General features: G+C 43.7%; 1 protein-coding gene across 3 annotated transcripts in view; it reads right to left on the reverse strand.

Annotated features, from left to right (window-relative positions):
* CLPB (ClpB family mitochondrial disaggregase) overlaps nucleotides 1-18,939 on the reverse strand; it is a 155,602-nt gene that overhangs the window by 78,259 nt on the left and 58,404 nt on the right. For all 3 annotated transcript variants that reach the window (XM_004480124.4, XM_004480127.5, XM_004480126.5), the window contains exon 5: nucleotides 1,948-2,076. In XM_004480124.4, coding sequence (XP_004480181.2) covers nucleotides 1,948-2,076 — 129 coding nt within the window. The remainder of the gene's footprint in view (nucleotides 1-1,947; nucleotides 2,077-18,939) is intronic.

Here is an 18,939-nt window from a genome sequence, read left to right on the forward strand (position 1 = left end):
ATGTTGATTGATTTTTAAAGCATGGTAGAGAGAGGCCCCATGGTAAATGCCCTCACTCTTAGCTGCAACTGGGTCCCAGAGAGCTCTCCAAAGAACAAAGCGAAAGCATCCTGCTTGGGGACATTTTCTAAGTCTCTGCTTTTGAGAACCCAAGGTAAGAGTAGTCCTTACCTTCATGGTGCACAGACCAAGGCACATTTGTGTTATTCTGGAGCAGTTCCCTTGAAGGCTGGGAATACAGAACAGGCCTGAGTTTTAAGCCAGTGTGGCTGTGGCTGACTATAGGTGGCAGGATTTGGGGGTGAGTGGGAGTCCATCCAGCCCAATCATATCATGAGGGTTGGAAGATCTGGGGATGCTGGGCCTGGGGAGGCCAAGGCTCTGGGATTAAAATAATTTTATTTGAAGACTAGATTTTGAAAAAGGAATTGGGTTGCAGATGACAGCTGGCAAAGACTTAGCCCAATGGATAGGGTGTCCGCCTACCACATGGGAGGTTCAAGGTTCAAACCCCGAGCCTCCTTGACCCGTGAGGAGCTGGACCATGCGCAGTGCTGATGCGTGCGAGGAGTGCCGTGCCACGCAGGGGTGTTCCCCGTGTAGGGGAGCCCCATGCACAAGGAGTGTGCCATGTAAGGAGAGCTGCCCAGTGTGAAAGAAAGTGGAGCTTGCCCAAGAATGGCGCTGCACACATGGAGAGCTGACACAACAAGATGGCCCAACAAAAGAAGAAACACAGATTCCCGGTGCTGCTGATAAAGACAGAAGCAGTCACTGAAGAACACACAGCGAATGGACAAAGAGAGCAGACAACAGGGGGGCGGGGGGGGGGGGGGGTAGAGAAATAAATAAAAAAATAAATCTTTAAAAAAAAAAGAAGGTGTTTCAACCAGTGAGAGCTGCACTAAAATGGAATAGACTACCTGGGGGAAGAAGTAGGGTTCTCTCAATCACTGACAGAAACCAAGGAAATACCAGCCAGCCTGCTGCAAGAGAGGTTTCTGACAGGAGAGGGCCAGAAATCAGAGAAGCCCAGAGGATCTCTGAAAACCTTCCAGCCCTCAAGAAAGGGTTCCTAGGCCCTAAAGAAGCAGGGAGGGTATAAATAGGCAGTCATGTGTCAGGTACTCATTCAGCGTTCCGGGCACCAAACACCCTAGCAAGACACTTCCCTCCCTATCCCAAAGAGAGGCTGGGGTGGGATAATGGAAGTGGGAGGAGGCCAAGTGATTAGTTGGGAGGTATCTGGCAGGGTGGCAGATAATTCTATCAGACCTGGACTGACCAGCCTAGCCAAATCTACAGGTAGCAAATACTGTCCTTTAATCAAATCAATGCTCACTAAAAAGAGTGTATTCAATCATTCAACAATTATTTACTGACTACATACCAAGTACTACACTAGGTGTTAGGGATACAGGGTTGAATAAGTCAGCTATGGTCCTTGTCTTTAGGGAGCTCAGTGTCAAATTAGGGAGAAAACTACTGAACAAATAAAACAACTTCAAATTGTGAAAATACAATGACAGAGAAAAGAACAGGGTGTCATGACCCCAAGTAATAGAAGAGACCTAATTTAGACTAGGGGTGGTGGTTAAGGAGGACCTCTGTGATCTGGGTTAGTAGGGATTTGAAGGGCTTCTCCCTTGTTCTAGTTCTCTGCTCTGAAGGTCACTGGGGAGCAGAGAGGACACTTTTGGGGAGAGCAACAATCAAGAAAACTTTCAGAGCATGTGCAGATAGGCAGAACGGCACCATGCTTCACACACATAGGCCAAGAAGACCCACACCAGCCACAGGAGGGCAAATCACATGCGTAGAGGACACCCTAGAGGTACAGTCACTCTTGAGGCATTTCCACCTCTGGAGGGGAAGGGGCCCTGGGTAAGCCGAGCACCCTCTCCCTGCGCCGCCACCACCCCACCCCCAGCCAGCCCATGCTCGCACCTCCTTCGAGCAGCTCCTTGACAGTGCGGTAGTCGTCCGCAAGGACAGCATAGTGCAGGGCCGTGCAGCCCTTGAAGCTGGCGCGGTTGTTCAGCCGGTTGTTGAAGTCATCCTCTCGGGTGACCAGAACTAGGGGTGAGAGCAGACAAAGGCTTCCATTAGCAACAAATGCCATGAGCCACCAATCTTATCTTCTTTCAATTGGCATTTTAATTTACTCTCTCACCTACCCAATTATCAAACATATGATGGTACTTACTGTGTGCCTGGCCCTCTGTGCTGGGCAAGAGGGGTTAAAACAGAAACCAGTTAGTTTAACAAATATTTATTAATATTATGTGTTAAGATTCATCCTGGGACACAGGAATGAATCAGGTATGGTCCCTGACCTAATCTGATGAGGGAGGCAGACACAAAGATGCTTACAGTATCGCTTGAGATAAACGCTATGTTAGAGGTATGACAGGGTGCTATAGGAAGAGGGCATTAAGAGAGGGTCCTAAAAGATGAGTCTTGAAGCGTGAAGAGAAATCCAGGTCGAGAAAGAAGACTGGGGTAGGATGGGGAGGAATGGGGAGGGAGACAGAAAGCTGTTCTTAGCAGAAGATATTTACAATCTAATATATATTTTTTATTTTTAAAAAACTTATTAAATTTATAAAAGTAATTTTTGAAACCACAGAAAAGTGCAAAGAAGAAAATGAAAGGTACCAATAATCTCAGCAACTTGAGAGCCTATATATATTTTGACACATATAAAATATATATTATATATTAGCATATATAGCCTACAGAATTAGAATTTACTGTATAAGCACTTTTGCAATTTCTTTTACCTTTAGTAAATATACTGTGAACAGTTTTTTGAAAGCTAAGAAAAAGAAGTATTTCACATGGTCAAAGAAACAAAATCCCCAGGCTTACTCTGATGCTAAGACCCTCTCTCTCCCATTTGACATAAGAGAGCCTAAAACCAGGTCCATCACTTCTCCAAGTCCCGTGGACCTGGTTTACATCTGTTGTCCTGGAGAATCCCAGTTTGGATGATAAAATTGGAAGATTACCCTACTCTGGGGCCCTCACTGGGGAACTGAGACTCTACAAAACAGCATCTATTTTGTTCAGGTAATGGGGTTTCTTTCTGCCTCACACAGAAATGAGCTGAACGTCTTACTCTCTTCTGAACCGTTCAAGTCTGCTGGGATGGAATTTGAGTCCTGCCTACCTGCACCTCTCTTTTCCCCTAGCCTAAGACATAGGGCCTGCCAAGCGTAGGCTCCTCTTTCCTCCTACTGGATACAGGGGTGCAATCGGTTAAGAGGTGACCTTGCCTAGGTAGTCAAAAGCACTAAGCAGTCCTAAACCATTCTCTTCCAAGTGGTCTTGGAATGCAGGCTAAAAAGTATTTTCCCCTCCTGCAAAAATGAACTTCCTACTTAAAGTTCCAAAAGCTAGAAGACTGTCATGCCCTCTTATTTCTTCTAATAATATTAGTTTTCAGTTATTGATCTTCTACTCTGCCTGGCATGGTCACCTCACACAATTAATCTTATTTAATTATCATTAAAAGGATTACCTTACATAGTAGGTATTATTATTCAATGTAAGAATTACCTTACATAGCAGGTATTACTATTCCCATTTTATAGATGAGGAAACCTAAGCAAAGAGGTCACTAGCTAATAAGTGGTTGAGTGAAGTTTAGAATCCAGGTGCCTCCCTCCCACATTGGAGGTCCTGGTTTCAGTTTTTGGTGCCTCCTAAAGAAACAAAGAAGACGAACAGACACAGCAAGTGTAATCAATGAGGGGGTAAGGAGAAATGTATAAATAAAAATAAATCTTAAAAAAAAAAAAGACACAGTTCCTGACTTTAGTGTCCAATGCAAAAATCAGATCTCTGAAACACAAATCATAAACAGTTTCACAAGAGCAAAGATAAAGCTATATATAAAAAGCAGAAAAACTCAAGGAACACAGTTACCTGGGACTATTTGGTTCAGGGGTGAATGCCAGCAGAGTGCTGGTGCACAGTGCCAGCCAATAAGGAATGTTCACACAACCAATCCAATGTCCACAGAGAAAATGTGGAATGGGTGTGGGAACGGTAGCCATGGGGGCTGCTGGGTGTGGGGAACGGGAGGAAGAGATGAGATGTGGAGGCGTTTTCGGGACGTGGAGTTGTCCTGGATAGTGCTTCACGGACAATTACGGGACACTGTAGATCCCCCCAGGGCCCACTGGATGGAACGTGAGAGAGTCTGGGCTATGATGTGAACCATTGACTATGGGGTGCAGTGATGCTCAGAGATGAACTTACCAGGTGCAATGGATGTATCACGATGATGGGAGAGAGTGTTGCTGTGGGGGGAGTGGGGGGCGGGGGCGGTGGGGTTGAATGGGACCTCATATATTTTTTTTAATGTAATTAAAAAAATAATAATAAAAAAAAATCACTTGACCACAAAAAAAAAAAAAAAAAAAAAAAAAAGGAATGTTCACGAGGAGGACCCCTCCTCACCTCTGAGATCTCATCTCTTACCACCCCCTTCCTAATGTTCTTTCTGGCCTCTGAGCTTTTGCCAACACTATTCCACTAATATTTTCTCTTCTCCCATTTTCTTCAGTTGCCATTTTTAGACCTCTATTTATAAGTCACTTCCTTCAGTGATTTCTCCCAAATGAGGTAGCTACTGTTTCTAAGAGCTAGCTCCCCTAGAAACTTAGGTATCACCAATTACAGTATTATTCTGTTGTAATTGATCACTTACTTGACTATGCTCTCCACTAGACCAAAAACTCAACGGGGACAGGAAGAGTGGCTGTCTCCACCACAGTTGCATTCCCAGTGCCCAGTCTAGTGTCTGGCCATAAATATGTGCTTGACAAATACTTGTTGTATCAACAGATAAATAAGTACATAAGTAAATAAGGCCCTGGGATCATCTCTATTTCTGGAAGCATATATAATAGTAATAATACCACCCAACATGTAGTTAAGGGAGACAGTATAGTATGGTTGTTAAATAAGTGAGCTCTGGAGCCCAACCCCTTGTGCTTGAATCCCGGTTTTGCATTTACCGACTTGGGTAAATGGAGTTGATAACAGTACCCCTTCATGGGCTGTTTTTGTAAGGACTGAATGAGACACTGTGTAAAGGGGCTTGGAAATGGGCCTGGCATACAGCACCTCCCAGTAAATGCCAGCTATTATCATTACCATCTAGTTTCACACCTTCAAAAGTCCAATTTCTCTGTGAATGGTTTCTTCTGGGGAATGCTGCATACACTTTTTCCCTCAGAAACACACAGTGCACATGAAGATACCAAAAGTTCTGAGTTAAGAACAATCTGCTTAATTTGGTGTCACTCAGCAGTTTCCCAACTTGTTTACCACCCATTTTTCACCTGGCCCTTATTAAAATCCTGCAGTATTGGTGTTCCACAGAACCCTTCTTCAGAACTGAGAAGTGCCTGGCAATCTGGAAAGCATTTTCATTCACATATTTTAGTATAACCCTGTGAGGTATGTGATCACTCTCCCCATTGTATAGTGGTAGAGCTGGGACCCAGTCTCATTCAGGTAGGACATTTCAGGTAGGACCATTAAGCTCTTTTCCCCATATCACCCTACCCCAGAGGATCTTGTTGAAGCCCCCGAGTCATAAGATCTCACACTCTGAGGGAAGAAGAGATGTGATGTGGGGGCATTTTCGGGACTTGGAGTTGTCCTAAATGATACTGCAGGGACAGATGCTGGACATTATATATCATGCCATAACCCACTGAATGTACTGGGGGAGAGTATAAACTACAATGTGAACTATAATCCATGCGGTGCAGCAGTGCTCCAAAAGGTATCCGCCAAATGTAATGGATGTGCCACAATGATGAAAAAGGTTGTTGATGTGGGAGGAGTGGGGTGGGGTGGAGTGGGGTGTGGGCTATGTGGGAACCTCTTATATTTTTTAATGTAACATTTTTTGTGATCTATGTATCTTCAAAAAATATAATTAAAAAAATGCTCGTAAAAAAATAAATAAAATAAAAAGAGTGGCTATAGGTGGAAAGGAGGTGATGGGAGAACTGCCCCATGTGCCCTTGCACACATACACATACTGACCCCAGCCCTCACTAAGAAACAGTGAAAAAATCCACAGAAGCTATAGTGGCACATCCAAGGTCATCTCACCTACTGGCTACCAAGGTGGTTTTTTGAGGCTTCATGTTTACAGCCAGTTCTCAGACAGTTCTCAGTCTTCTTCTCAACAAAGACATCTCCGGGCCTGCCTCCAGCCTGGGCTCAGGGTTCCTGCTCCCCCTCCAGGCCAGCCATTCCTGTCTCTTCCATTGGCCCAAAAATCCTCTCACACCAGGGAATGTGACAGCATCACTTTGAACATTCTTCTGCTCCCACCTCTGCCTTTGGTTGAAAAGTCTACACTTGGGTGCCATGGGACCTTTTGGCAGGTATGTGTTGGATGTATACTCTGCAGTAGTCCCTGAGGCCCTCCAGGTAGCACTGGCCATTCCCTAGCACTACTTAAACTGCAAAAAAACACAAAAAACAAAAAACAAAAAACACTGGCTCCCCTGATGAAAAACAGTTATTTAAGGTAAAGAATAATTTAAGGTATAGAAATCATATAGACCTGAACCTTAGTTCTGCATTTTATTAAGTTCTTCTGTCTTATATGAGCATGATAATGAATAATTTGAGGAATACTAAATATTTGAATATCATGAGAATCAAATCTAATAGTAGTTTTTCTAACAATACCACAAAATTTACTGATGCTGGCTTCTCCCCCGTGCTAGGCACTAGAGATGCAGAGATGAATCAGACAAGGCTCCTGTCCTCACATTGCTAAGTCTATTGGGGGAGATTTTGAAAAAAAGGTTTAAGAGGCAAAGTGGGTGGTCTCCAGATAACAAAAGCTTATTTACCACTGACTTGTGAAGAGGAAAAGGCAACCATGGCTATGAATCCCTCTCCCTCAGGCTCAGCTTCCACCCTCCACTCTAATCTTATAGAGTGTCTAGCAGGGCCCTTGCCTTTAAAAATATGAGCATGTCTCCATGAAAGGGACCCTATAAGACGGATATGACAAACACAACAATAATTCCTTATGTTTGTACATTTCACAGTTTAGAAAGCACTTCAATGCAGTCATTCACTCATCCTCACAGCAACCCACGCAGGGCAGACAGGTTACATGCTATTATCAGATGAGGGAACGGATGAGGAAACAGGGACTTAAAGAGACTAGGTGGCTGCTCAACACACACTTTTAGGCAGTGGTGGGCTAGTACTAGACAGAGCCTGCCTGACTCTGAGGCTTCTGCTATATCGACCATGCAGCACAACTTCTGCCAAGGCCACAGGCTCAAGCCTCACTTAACCCGGGGTCAGATCAGATGACCTGGTTCTTAGCAAGAGTCCTTAGGAAGATGACTCTGGGTCCTTGGCTTCTTCCCACCCCAAAGCGTTCACCTTCAAAGCAAAATAAGACATTATTAGCACTACCATCGGAATCACAGCATTTGCCTTCTCAAGTCACTGCTCACGAGCTCCAAATACATAGAGGTATTGTTTAAAACACCCCAGAGAGGTCTCGGATTTCCCCGAGTAGAGCAGTTATACCATTTCACCAAATCAGAAAAAGTGTGAGGAGCTTCGGCATAAAGAGAATTCAAATCACTTTTCTTCTGGGAATTCATACTACTTGAGATAAATGGGGCCTTTTATGGTAGGTGTTTTTATAAACACTATCTCATGAAATCCTCACTATTACCTGATAGACAGCTATCCTCCTGCTAGCCTCTGCAGGAGCTGTCAGTTCTGCCTCCTGTACACATCCCAGCCAGGTGACATGACGAGAGGGAGACTGAAGAAGACAAGTCCCTTCGTTTCCTTCCACAGTCTCCACACCCTGGAAGGCCCTCCTTTCTCTCCAAATCCTACCTGTTCTTTAAAGCCCAATTCAAGTCATCTTCTTCCAGGAAATCCTCTGCTTCTAGCTCTGCCCTGAATACCTGTGACACTGTGTGTACCCATTTTGCAGTTCATTATTTAGTGTCTTACCACATTCTTTTAATACTTTCTTATGTTAAACTTCTCCCTCTGCTCTGACTTTCCAACTATTATCCTTGGCTCCTCACGGAAAACAGCAATTATTTTGTAACATTTTCTGTATTTCATATAGTATTGCTTCAGTATTCCACAATGCACAATGAGCTCCCTTCATCCATCCACTCAACCACAAGCATACCATTACTGAGCATCTACAGTTCAGTAAGTGCTATGGGCCATATACGCAGAAGGTCCAATGGGAGCACTAATCAGGCATCTGTAATGTGGCTTGGGGAGGAATCTTCCAGAAGAAGTATCCTGAGGAAGAGGGAATCTTGCCAGACAAGAGAGCAAGAAGGGCATTCCAGGAGAGGAAGACGTATTTGGCAAAGGCCAGTGGCTGAAAAACCGAGTTACGTGTTCATTCAAGAAACTGAGTTCTTCAGTGAGTCTGGAATGAGGAGTGAAGGAGGATAGAACAGCGTGCAGAAATGAGGCTGACTAGGTAGGCAGGGGACCAAGAGGGACTTGGACTTTATCCTGAAAGCTATGGGCCCTTGATGGTTTTTGTTCAGTAATTAAGCAGAATGGGGATCAGCAAACACAAAGGATTCAGGAGACGAGAGAGCTAGGTTCCAAATTTAAAAATGGCTCTTTCACTAATTTGATATGTGTTTCAACTGCTCTATGCCTCAGATTCCCTATTTGTAAAGTAGGAGTTTTTTCTACATCAGTGATTTGCAAACTTAAGTGGAACAGAATCACCTTGGGAACTTGTTTTAAAAAAAAGTTGATTCTTGGGCTCCCGCTTCAGCAAGTCAGATTCAGTAGGCAGGGCCTGGGGGTGCGCATTTGTGGTCCTCAGAGAACACTCTGAGAGGCACTGGAATAGATGATCTCCGAGGGTTCTTCTCATTCTCATACTCTCGTGAGGCATACAAGAAGGATGTGAGGCTGGCCAAACCAATCCCACTTCCACCTGCACTGTCCTCCTCTAAGGAAGTCAAAGATGCCAGTACCTGGGCACTAGAAACGGTCCTCACAAACTCCATGTTATAAAGCTTGAGCAACGCTCCCAGGGCACATGCCTTGGGATGAAACCCCAAATGCCTCCCCCCGCCCCGCCAAGTCTGTCCCTACACAGACACGCACACACACACACACACAAATCCCAGTTCCAGTTGAAATTAGGTCCTTCTACACTACATACTCAAGTCTGTTTACTCATTCATCCACCAGACATTTATTAAGTATGTTTCAGAGGCTGAGCCATGGGACAAGATAATGGGCCCTACTCTCAAGACCTTGTAAATGCTATAAATGAGGTAAAAAATAACCTTTTATCTTTTACAGAATATCTCTGAAAGGAAAGAATTCAGAATGTGGAGTCTTAGGAAATGGACTTGGCCCAGTGGTTAGGGCATTCGTCTACCACATGGGAGGTCTGCGGTTCAAACGCCGGGCCTCCTTGACCCGTGTGGAGCTGGCCCATGCACAGTGCTGATGTGCACAAGGAGTGCTGTGCCATGCAGGGGTGTCCCCGCGAAGGGGAGCCCCAAGCACAAGGAGTGCGCCCCGTAAGGAGAGCCGCCCAGCGCGAAAGAAAGTGCAGCCTGCCTAAGAATGGTGCCGCACACAGAGAGCTGACACAACAAGATGATGCAAAAAAAGAGACACAGATTCCCATGCCGCTGACAACAACATAAGTGGACAGAGAAACAAGATGCAGCAAACAGACACAGAGAACAGACAACCGGGGTGAGGGGGGAGGGAAGAGAGAGAAATAAATAAATAAATAATAAATAAATCTAAAAAAAAAAAGAATGGAGTCTCAGAGATGTGGATTCTAACCCTAGCTCAACTATGTGAATGGAAAAATACTTCAACTTTCTGGGTCTCAAACTTCTCATTGGTAAAATAGGGACATTTGTACCTATTAATCAGGCTGCTATGAGAATAAAGGATGACGCAGTATAGTGAGGGGCACAGGAAATGATTGGCACCTAGATTCCTAGAACCTAGCAGTTCACCCGCATTCCTCTATTTGACTGGCAGAGGCCTCTTCTACCTGACCCCAGTTAATCTCTCCAAACAGCTTTTCTGCTCCTCCCTTCTCTACTCCCTAGTTTGCTGGTGAAGATACTGAGAGACGGCCCCGGTGGTCCCATCATAAATGCTCAGTGAGCAGCATGGAGTATTAGAAAGAACATGGGGATTGGCATCAGTCAGACTGGGAAGCAAAACACACAGTGTGACTTTGATCAAAACAGTCAACATCTCTGAGTTTCTGTTACCTCATCTGCAAAATGGGGATAGTATCACCTATCTCACAAGATCCAATGGCAAACCCAATTTTAAAAGGACAAAGGATATGAATAAACATTCTCCAAAGAAGATATACAAATGGCTAAAAAGCACACGACAAGATGCTCAACATCATTAATCACCAGGGAAATGTAAATCAGAACTACAATGAGACACTATTCCACAAGCACTAGGATGGCTAAAGTAAAAAAGACAGACAATAACAAGTATTGGTGAGGATGGAAAGAAATTGGAACCCTAAAACAAGGCTGGAGGGAATGGAAAATTGTGCAGTCACTTTGGAAAACAGTCTGGCAGTTTGTCAAAAGGCTAAACATAGTTACCAGCAATTCCACTCCAAGGAATATATACCAAAGAGAAGGGAAAACATATGTTCTCTACAAAAACTTGCACGTAATTGTTCACAGCAGCATTTGTTCATAATAGCCAAAAAGTGAAGACAATCCAAATGTCCATCAATTAATGCACAAGCAAATAAAAGATGGTATATTCATAAAATAGAATATTATTCAGCCATAAAAGGAATGAAGTACTGACACATGCTACAACATGGATGAAACATTATGCTAAATCAAAGAAGGCAGTCACAAAGACCACATACTGTGATTCCATTTATATGAAATTTGAAGAAAAGGCAAATCTACAAAGACAAAAAGTAGATTAATGGTTGCCTAGGGCTGGGGGATTTGAGGGAAAATGGGGAGTGACTGATAATGGATATGGGGTGTCTTTAAAGGGTGATGAAAATGTTCTACAATTGATTTTGGTGATGGTTGCACAACTCTGTACATTTACTAAAAATTACTGAATTGTACACTTGAAATGGGTGAACTGTATGGTATATGAATTAAATTTCAATAAAGCTCTTATAGTTAAAAAAAAAAAAAAAAAGGATGTAGGAGTTGAGTGTATTGCCTGGCATGTGGTAAGGACTCAATAAATGGTCACAATACACTATATTTATTATTATTATGCCCCTTCCTTTTTCTGATGCCATCCTAACCCTGGCAAAAATATGTCCAGTTCATTGCAAGAGACCCATTTCTTAGTCAGTAGAGGGTCACAGGTGAGTCCTGAGGGCTAATATCCTGGGACTAAGAGTCTTCCTTTAATACTCAGATGACTAAATACATAATTCTTGGATAGTAAGAAAAGAATGGCCACCATTTAAATACTTAACTGTGTTGCCAGCTAGTGTGCTAGGAACTTTACAACTATTTTCTTCACAAGAAAAATACTATGTTATTATCACTCCTATGTGATAAGTGAAGAAACTGAAACTCAAAGAGCTTATTTAACTTAAGGTCACATGGGTAAGCAATGACTAGGCTGCTTTATTTTATTCACTCCAATGCCTGTACTCTTTTCCCTGTGTGATTATGTGGCTTCACAATTCTTTTTTCCTTTTATTTATCTATGTTTTACCCATCCTTTCTAACTCCTGCAGGCTGATTTTCAAAGATCTCCCTTACTTTTATGTGTTCTAGCAATGTCTAGTCTATATAAAATTAGTTAACATTTTCTTTTATGTGGTCTTATGTGCTCTCAAGATTGCTTCTTCTGTATACTCTTGAACATGGAAGGTCTCAATAAATACTTCTCTCAGTGAATGGATGTTAATCTTGTCTTCCTAAGCAGAAAACAGGTTCTTTTTTTTTTTTTAAGATTCATTTATTTATTTCTCTCCCCTCCCTCCATTGTCTGCTCTCTGTGTCCATTCGCTGTGTGATCTTCTGTGTTTGCCTGTACTCTCTTTAGGTGGCTCCAGGAACCAATCCTGGGACCTTCCCTGCTGGGAGAGAGGTGATCATTCTCTTGCACCACCTCAGCTCCCTAGTTTGCTGCATCTCTTATTCTCTCTCCTGTGTCTCTTTTTGTTACGTCATCTTGCTGTGCCAGCTCTCTGCATGGGCCAGCTCACCACAGGGGCCAGCATGCCTTCACCAAGAGGCCCTGGGTATCAAACCCTGGACCTCCTATATTGGTAGACAGGAGCTCAATTGCTTGAGCCACATCAGCTTCCCAGAAAATAGGCTCTTAAAGGATAGAGGTTGTGTCTTACCTATCTCTTTATCTTTCCTACAGAGAAGACACTCATGGCCATCTGGGTTTGCCTGTGGCTGGAGGACCAGATTCCACGTGAAAATCGTTCTCACAGTCACTGTGCTCTCTGCCCATGGACTAACAGGGGTACTTAACCTTTTTGTTCCATGGACTCCTTTGTAGTCAAATGAAAACCAAGGACCCCTTACTAAGTCCACACTACATTGTATATTATTTAATAAATATATCACACCCACAGGTCCCACAAGAATTTTTTTTTCCCCCAATTTAAATTCAAGCTCATGGACCCCTTGTTAAGAAGCCCTGGACTAGAAGGTTTCTCCTTAAGAACAGGCTCTGCTTACCTCATTATCACCCCTGCACAATGTAGAAGCTTAGAAAAGGCTTGATGAATTAAGGAGATGACTGGGTCAGCATATATTCTACTGAGAGATACCAAGGGCAGTCTTCCCATAGGGACCAAGCCCATCTCCTCTCAACCCCCTGGAAGGGAAGGGGGAGATCAGGAAGGTGGGCCTGGAACTTTAAGAGGACAGGCTGCCGACCCTGCCTGTGGCCCCCAGCAGTCAGTGTGGCACCTTTCTGGTCCAGATCCTGCCTTTGACCACAGACCTAAAACTCACACCTAAACTTCACATCATCAAGTTCAAAGGGTGGGACAAACTCTTAAGATTCTTAAGTTATCTATAAATAACCCATCAAAACTCTGTTTAAACCTCTTCTATTTCCCACCCCTCCTAACTCCCAAAGTAGTAACATGCTCACAGGTATCTACATTGCCTCTGATTTGCCCTCTAATTACTCTGAGTTCATCCTCTCCCCACCCCTTGCCCCCACCCCCATCCTAACCAAGCAGTGTTCTCTCAGCTTCAGGAACCTCTGGAGCAGGGCTGGCAATAAGAGGAAGGTGCCTGTCCTCTTTGCCTCTTAGCCAGTGATGCTCCTTGGCTAGTCAAACTTAGTGCCTCTGTGCTCCCCATCTCCCCATCTCTACACCTGCTTGCCTCTTCCTCTTCCTTTTCTTCAGGATGTTAAAAACGCAGCAATAAAAAACAAATACAAAATGCTGTAATTAATAGCCAATTCCAAGCCGACCCAGCATCTCTACTAATAAACCTCAACACTTGCAAAAAGAACAATAAATTCTGCCCCTCTCTGGTTCTGAGGTGGTCTCTTTTATATATACTCCGTGTGTGTGTATGTATGTGGGTAAGTGTGTCTACATATATATTTATTTTCCTTTATTTCCCATCCAGGGAGGGGCAGAATAATGAACTGCGTGCGTCAGGGAAGATGAATCTGAGATACTAGGGAGCAGTGCAGTAAAAAGATTAAAGTGTTATTATTGTTGGGTTTTTTTCCCCCATGGTCCATTGTGACAGCTCGACCGTCATCTGTAAAAAATGTCTCAGCGAGAGATAATCATCGGAAACTCAATAAAGCGTCAGGGGGAGCCTCAGTCCCCATCAATCACTGGGTGCCTGGAAAATTTCAGCCCTCTGTCTCCCTTCCTGCTATCCATATAAATGTCTCTAATATATTTTGTATGGTGTGTGGGACCCATCCTGATTTGGAACTTTTGATGAAAAAATATTTATGCACAAAATATGTAAATCAGTTTTAAAAAAATCACAAGACCAGTTCTTTGCCACCCCATTCCACTTTTTCTACTTTTATAAATGCAACAGAATTTATTCTTTTTAATAAAACATGTCAACTAGTCTATCTCCCTCCCCTAGTCATATATATAAATTGGTTTTGAGGGCTAAAAGGATGGAAACAATTAACTGGCTGACACACTTAAAGTTGGCCAAAATGCCTGATGGATCCACAGTGTTGTCCATCTGGTGACTCTAACGACCAGCACTGCTGAGAAATGACATGTAGAACCACTGGCCCTAGAGATGTGACAAGGCTCTAAGTGATCCTGGACAATGATGAGGAAGACGTGGGGTCATTTATTTAAAATAATAACTTGCCAAATAATTTTTGGCCCAGTAGATTCCTAAGCCAGAGACTCTGAGCTGACTAAGTGTGAGGCACATAAAGGCTGATATGGTTGCTGGGTTCTATACAAGACCAGAAGGTAGTTCTGCTGGCATCTGGCATTATGTCTTGGCCTCAGTTTCCTTTAGTGCCTACAGAGTAAATAGCTACAGTAAGTATCGATAAATGTTACCTGCTGCTGCTGCTACTATCATCATTGCTATCTTCTCCTGCTTCTCTACCCCAGAAGCAATCAGTTCCTACAATGCCCTTTTCTCTAGGACTTACAAATCTCCTCTCTGTTTAAAGGATAAATTCCAAGCACCCTGACCTGGCTCCAGTCTACTACAGCTTCATTTTTCTTGCTCATTATTCTCTAAAATGAATCTTTTCTGTGTGGATGCTTTCCCCTAAGAAGCCCACTTGTAAGCCTGAAATATGTTTTTCTTCCATCTCTGAGCATTTTGTATATAGCAAATCCTTCCCTACTCAGATCTAACCACTGGCCCTTCACACACCTTTCCAAAAATCTTCCTATACTTTGAGGTTCAAATTCCATTTTATTTCCTTGACTGCTTCAGCCACAGAGATACATTTCTCTGAGCCCTGAGAGTCCTTGTTTTCTGCCTGGACCTTTGTCAAATACTGCCTTGATCATGTCTTCAATCTTTATTACTTTTAACTACTGTGGTACCCTACATTCATATGATGCCTTACAATTTCTCAAGTGTTTTCTAACATGTACTTCATTTGATCCTCACAACAAGCCAATGGGGTAGGAAAAACAGTTCTCTACAAATGAGAAAATGAAGGCTCAGAGGGATAATGAAAACTATCCAAGGTCAGACAGCTAGTTAAATGGCTAAACCATTCCTTGGACCCTAAATAGTATTTGATTTGCTGCCAAAGATGAGCATTCAAGAAGTCTCCGCATAAAGTTCTATAAGAGTATGGTGAGGATGATGATGAGGATATAAAAACAGAAGTTTACATCAGTGGGAACTCCTTCTATGTTCTAGGCTTTAAATAAGGGATTAAATATACTATCTCTAACTCTTCCAGCAAATTTATTTTACAAATAAGGACACAAAACCTCTGATAGGTGTAGAAAATTGCTCAAAACGTTACAGCTCTGACATCCACAAACCATGCCTTAAGCACATACCTAATTAAGGGGGGAAAATAAGGCCTCTTAGACAGAGGTGAAGGTTCATTTGTTTTTTAAGCAGTTCAGGCAGAAGGCTACTGACAGTGGGAAGCTGTTAGAAATGCAAATTCTCAAGTTCCACCCTAGATCTACTGCATCTCAATCTTTGGGGGTGTGGCCCAAAATCTCTGCGTTATCAAGCCCTCTAGGCAATTCTTAGGCATACTACCCAAAAGTCTCGTTTCCTCGAATGCCTTATTACTCCCATCTGACTGAGACTGAGCTCTCCAAGGGCATATACTCTCTCTGCTGAGCCTGGGCAGGGCTGGGTACCCAGTGGGTGCTGGGTTGACTCATCCAGCAATCACCTGAGTAGATAACCTGGGATAAGCCCGTTCCTTGGCAGTATCCTGGGTAGGGAGAGAAATATTATAGAGAACAGTTCCATTACCGCCAGTAGGGACTCCTAGCCACCTCCTGAACTCCAGGGCACTTGTCCACTGGTTAGTGACACGCCAGCATGCACCATCTTGTCCCCCATCTGAAGACACAGAGATGGGGAGGTCAGCTAGAGCAGGCCAGGACCTCCAGCCCTGGCACTGGGGTTGGCAGAGTTGGCCCAGGCAGGTCCAGCTGGCAAGCCAGGTCCTGTACCCCCAGAGGAACCCTGTGCCAACAGAGTTGAACGACTCATTTTTATTCAGCCACTACTTGGAGCTGAGAGGAGAAGCTGATTTATAGCCCTGCTCTGGCCATGTTTCTGCCGTGTTTTATTGTTTTAATTGTACATATGAGAGGTGCTCAGAGTACATGCTTGCATTTCTGACAGCCCCAGACACCCAATGTTTATAACAGTTACTTACAAGCAGCCAGTGGCATCCCTGGCTAGGCGACTTGTTTACTGCTACCACTAATTTACTGCCTCCTCCACCTGAGGATGGGGGCCCACCACCTATCAGCTAGCCACAAGTGGAAATCTCCTGGAGTAGGCAGGGGTGGGCCTCAAGGCACTGAATGGAATGTGGTCATGATTACGCAATGAGTTGGTAGAGGAGCAGCTGTGATCTCCACCCTGCCCTCCACAATTTGCCCCATTTCTGTTTCTGCTGAAGCTGGTACCCTGCAAAGTACCTTTTCTTTTTTTCTCCCTCCTTGTCACTCTCCAAAGCCAAGCTCAAATCCCACTTCTCCCAAAAATACTACTTGTTCTGATGGTAAGTCTAGAGACTTCTGCAACCTTAGAAATCAGAGCTGACATGGATCTTGGAGGCCATATAATCCAATGACTCGGGGAAAAAATCCCCTTTACAGCATCCCTGATGGGCAGACATGCAGCCTCTGCTACACCCCTTGAGTGGTGAGTTGCTCAGTATCTCCCGAGGCAGGCTTTCTGCCTTACACTGAGCCAAAACCCACCATCATAGAGAAATTCTTCACAACCATCACTGCTTTATAGAGCATGATTTCTAATCACCATAACAACTCTATAAGATGGGTATTATATCTGGGCTACAGATGAGAAAACTGAAGTCTAGGGACCTTAAGTCACTGGGACAAGATCCCACAGCTAGTCAGTGACAGAATGTAGATGAATCATGACTGCCTGGCACAGAAGCCTGACCTTCCTCTGAACATGTCACTCTGAAGGCTGGGGAATGTGGAGAGAACAGTTGGGCCAACAAAATTTCCATACTGAGTGCACCTGAGTCACCTGCACCAGTGAGGCTGTCCTCTACCCAGAAACACAGACCTTGACAAGGGTGGAAGATGCTGTAAGGCACCCAGCTGAGCAGATCTCTTGCTAAGGAGCAATGCTCATATGTAAAAGAGAAGGGTTTCCCTAGGAATGGGACAACTGATGACAAAATCTCAGTGAGGAAGGCAGAGAAGTTTCTTTCTTTCTTCAGCCATTTCTACTCTGAGCGGGCAGAACCGACACACAGAGTCTCTGAAGAAAACAACTTGACTTCTGTGATACCTTTTAGCTCCCTGCCTGGATCGTCCTTCCTCCTTACACTTTAAATGCTGGTGTTCCTGAGTAGGAATATGTCCTCAGCCTGTGGCTCCATCCCCTCATTTGCTTTGGGCAATCTCAGTCATATACTTTGTTTTAACTATCAAGCAAATGTTAGTGATTCCTAAGTCCATATTTCCTACCAGACATCTTCAAGCTCCAGATCCATACATCCACCTGTTCATCCAAGTCATAAATCTGGCTATCACTGTCGACCACCTTTTCCATCAATTCCCACATCCCACTAAGTGCTCAACTTCCTCCAAATACTTGTCCAACATATGGTTTCCCCATTCCCAAAGCTCACCTTTAGGAATTCCCAGAAATTATAAGTGCATTTTTGGGGAGAGGAGTATAGCTTCTCATGAGATTCTCAAAGGGTAAGTTTACCCCAAAAAAGTCAAGAACCATTGCTAATTTCTCATCCTCCACCTGGCCAGAATGGTCCACCTAAAATGCAAATGTGAATTCAGCACTTCCCTACTTACAATCCTTTCAGGATACAGTATGGACTCCCAAGAACTGCCTTACAAGGTCCTCCCACACGCAACTCTCCTCAACACCATGACAGATGATTCCACCTGCTGTCCTCCCACCCCTTCATGTTTCTTTATCTTTCGTTCCTTCTGCCTGGAAGGTCCATCCCTCTTAGCCTGCCTGGCAATCTCCAATTTAACCTTAAGACCCAAGTCAATGGGAAACTTCCCAGACACCACCATGCTCCCAGGCAGAGTCTGCTGCTTTCATTTTAGTGCTACCTACATGCTTTGCACCCATCACTCTGTTCTGTGATTCCGTGTTCACAGGTCTGTGTTTTTACTTGACTGAAAACACTGTAAGGGCCCAGACTATCTAAACTACATATATGCATTTTTATATTCTCAACATCTGGCAGGGTGCCTGACAGTAAATTCATGTTGACGTATAAATAACTGGAACTAAAAGCAATTACAACCACAGAGCACTTCAGAATTCACAAATCATATATTTTATCTCTTGATCTTCACAACAATACTGATGAGGTAGACAAGGGATATAATACTGGGGTTCAAGGGAGGCATGCCAAGGTACCTTCCATTAATACTTAGCACAGGCTGAGGCTCACAGAAATATCTATTAAAAACTGAGTAAATTTGATGGACTCTGACATTGACTCTATGCTCTAATATAAAGGGCTGTTCAACTTTTCTGAGCCTATGACTTTCCTGTGAATTCACCTAGACATACTGTGGCCAAGGGGAGTTGTTTTGAATCTCTTGTTCTACTCTACCCTCCTCACAAACCTCCACAAACCAGACAGCTGCTCATGAAAAAGTCAACTCAATCCAATCTAAAGAAAGGAGAATCACAGCACTCCTGGTTCTGTCTACTTCATCAATAAGAA

Source organism: Dasypus novemcinctus, chromosome 10 (assembly GCF_030445035.2).
Source record: "Dasypus novemcinctus isolate mDasNov1 chromosome 10, mDasNov1.1.hap2, whole genome shotgun sequence".
NCBI classification, from domain to species: domain Eukaryota; kingdom Metazoa; phylum Chordata; class Mammalia; order Cingulata; family Dasypodidae; genus Dasypus; species Dasypus novemcinctus.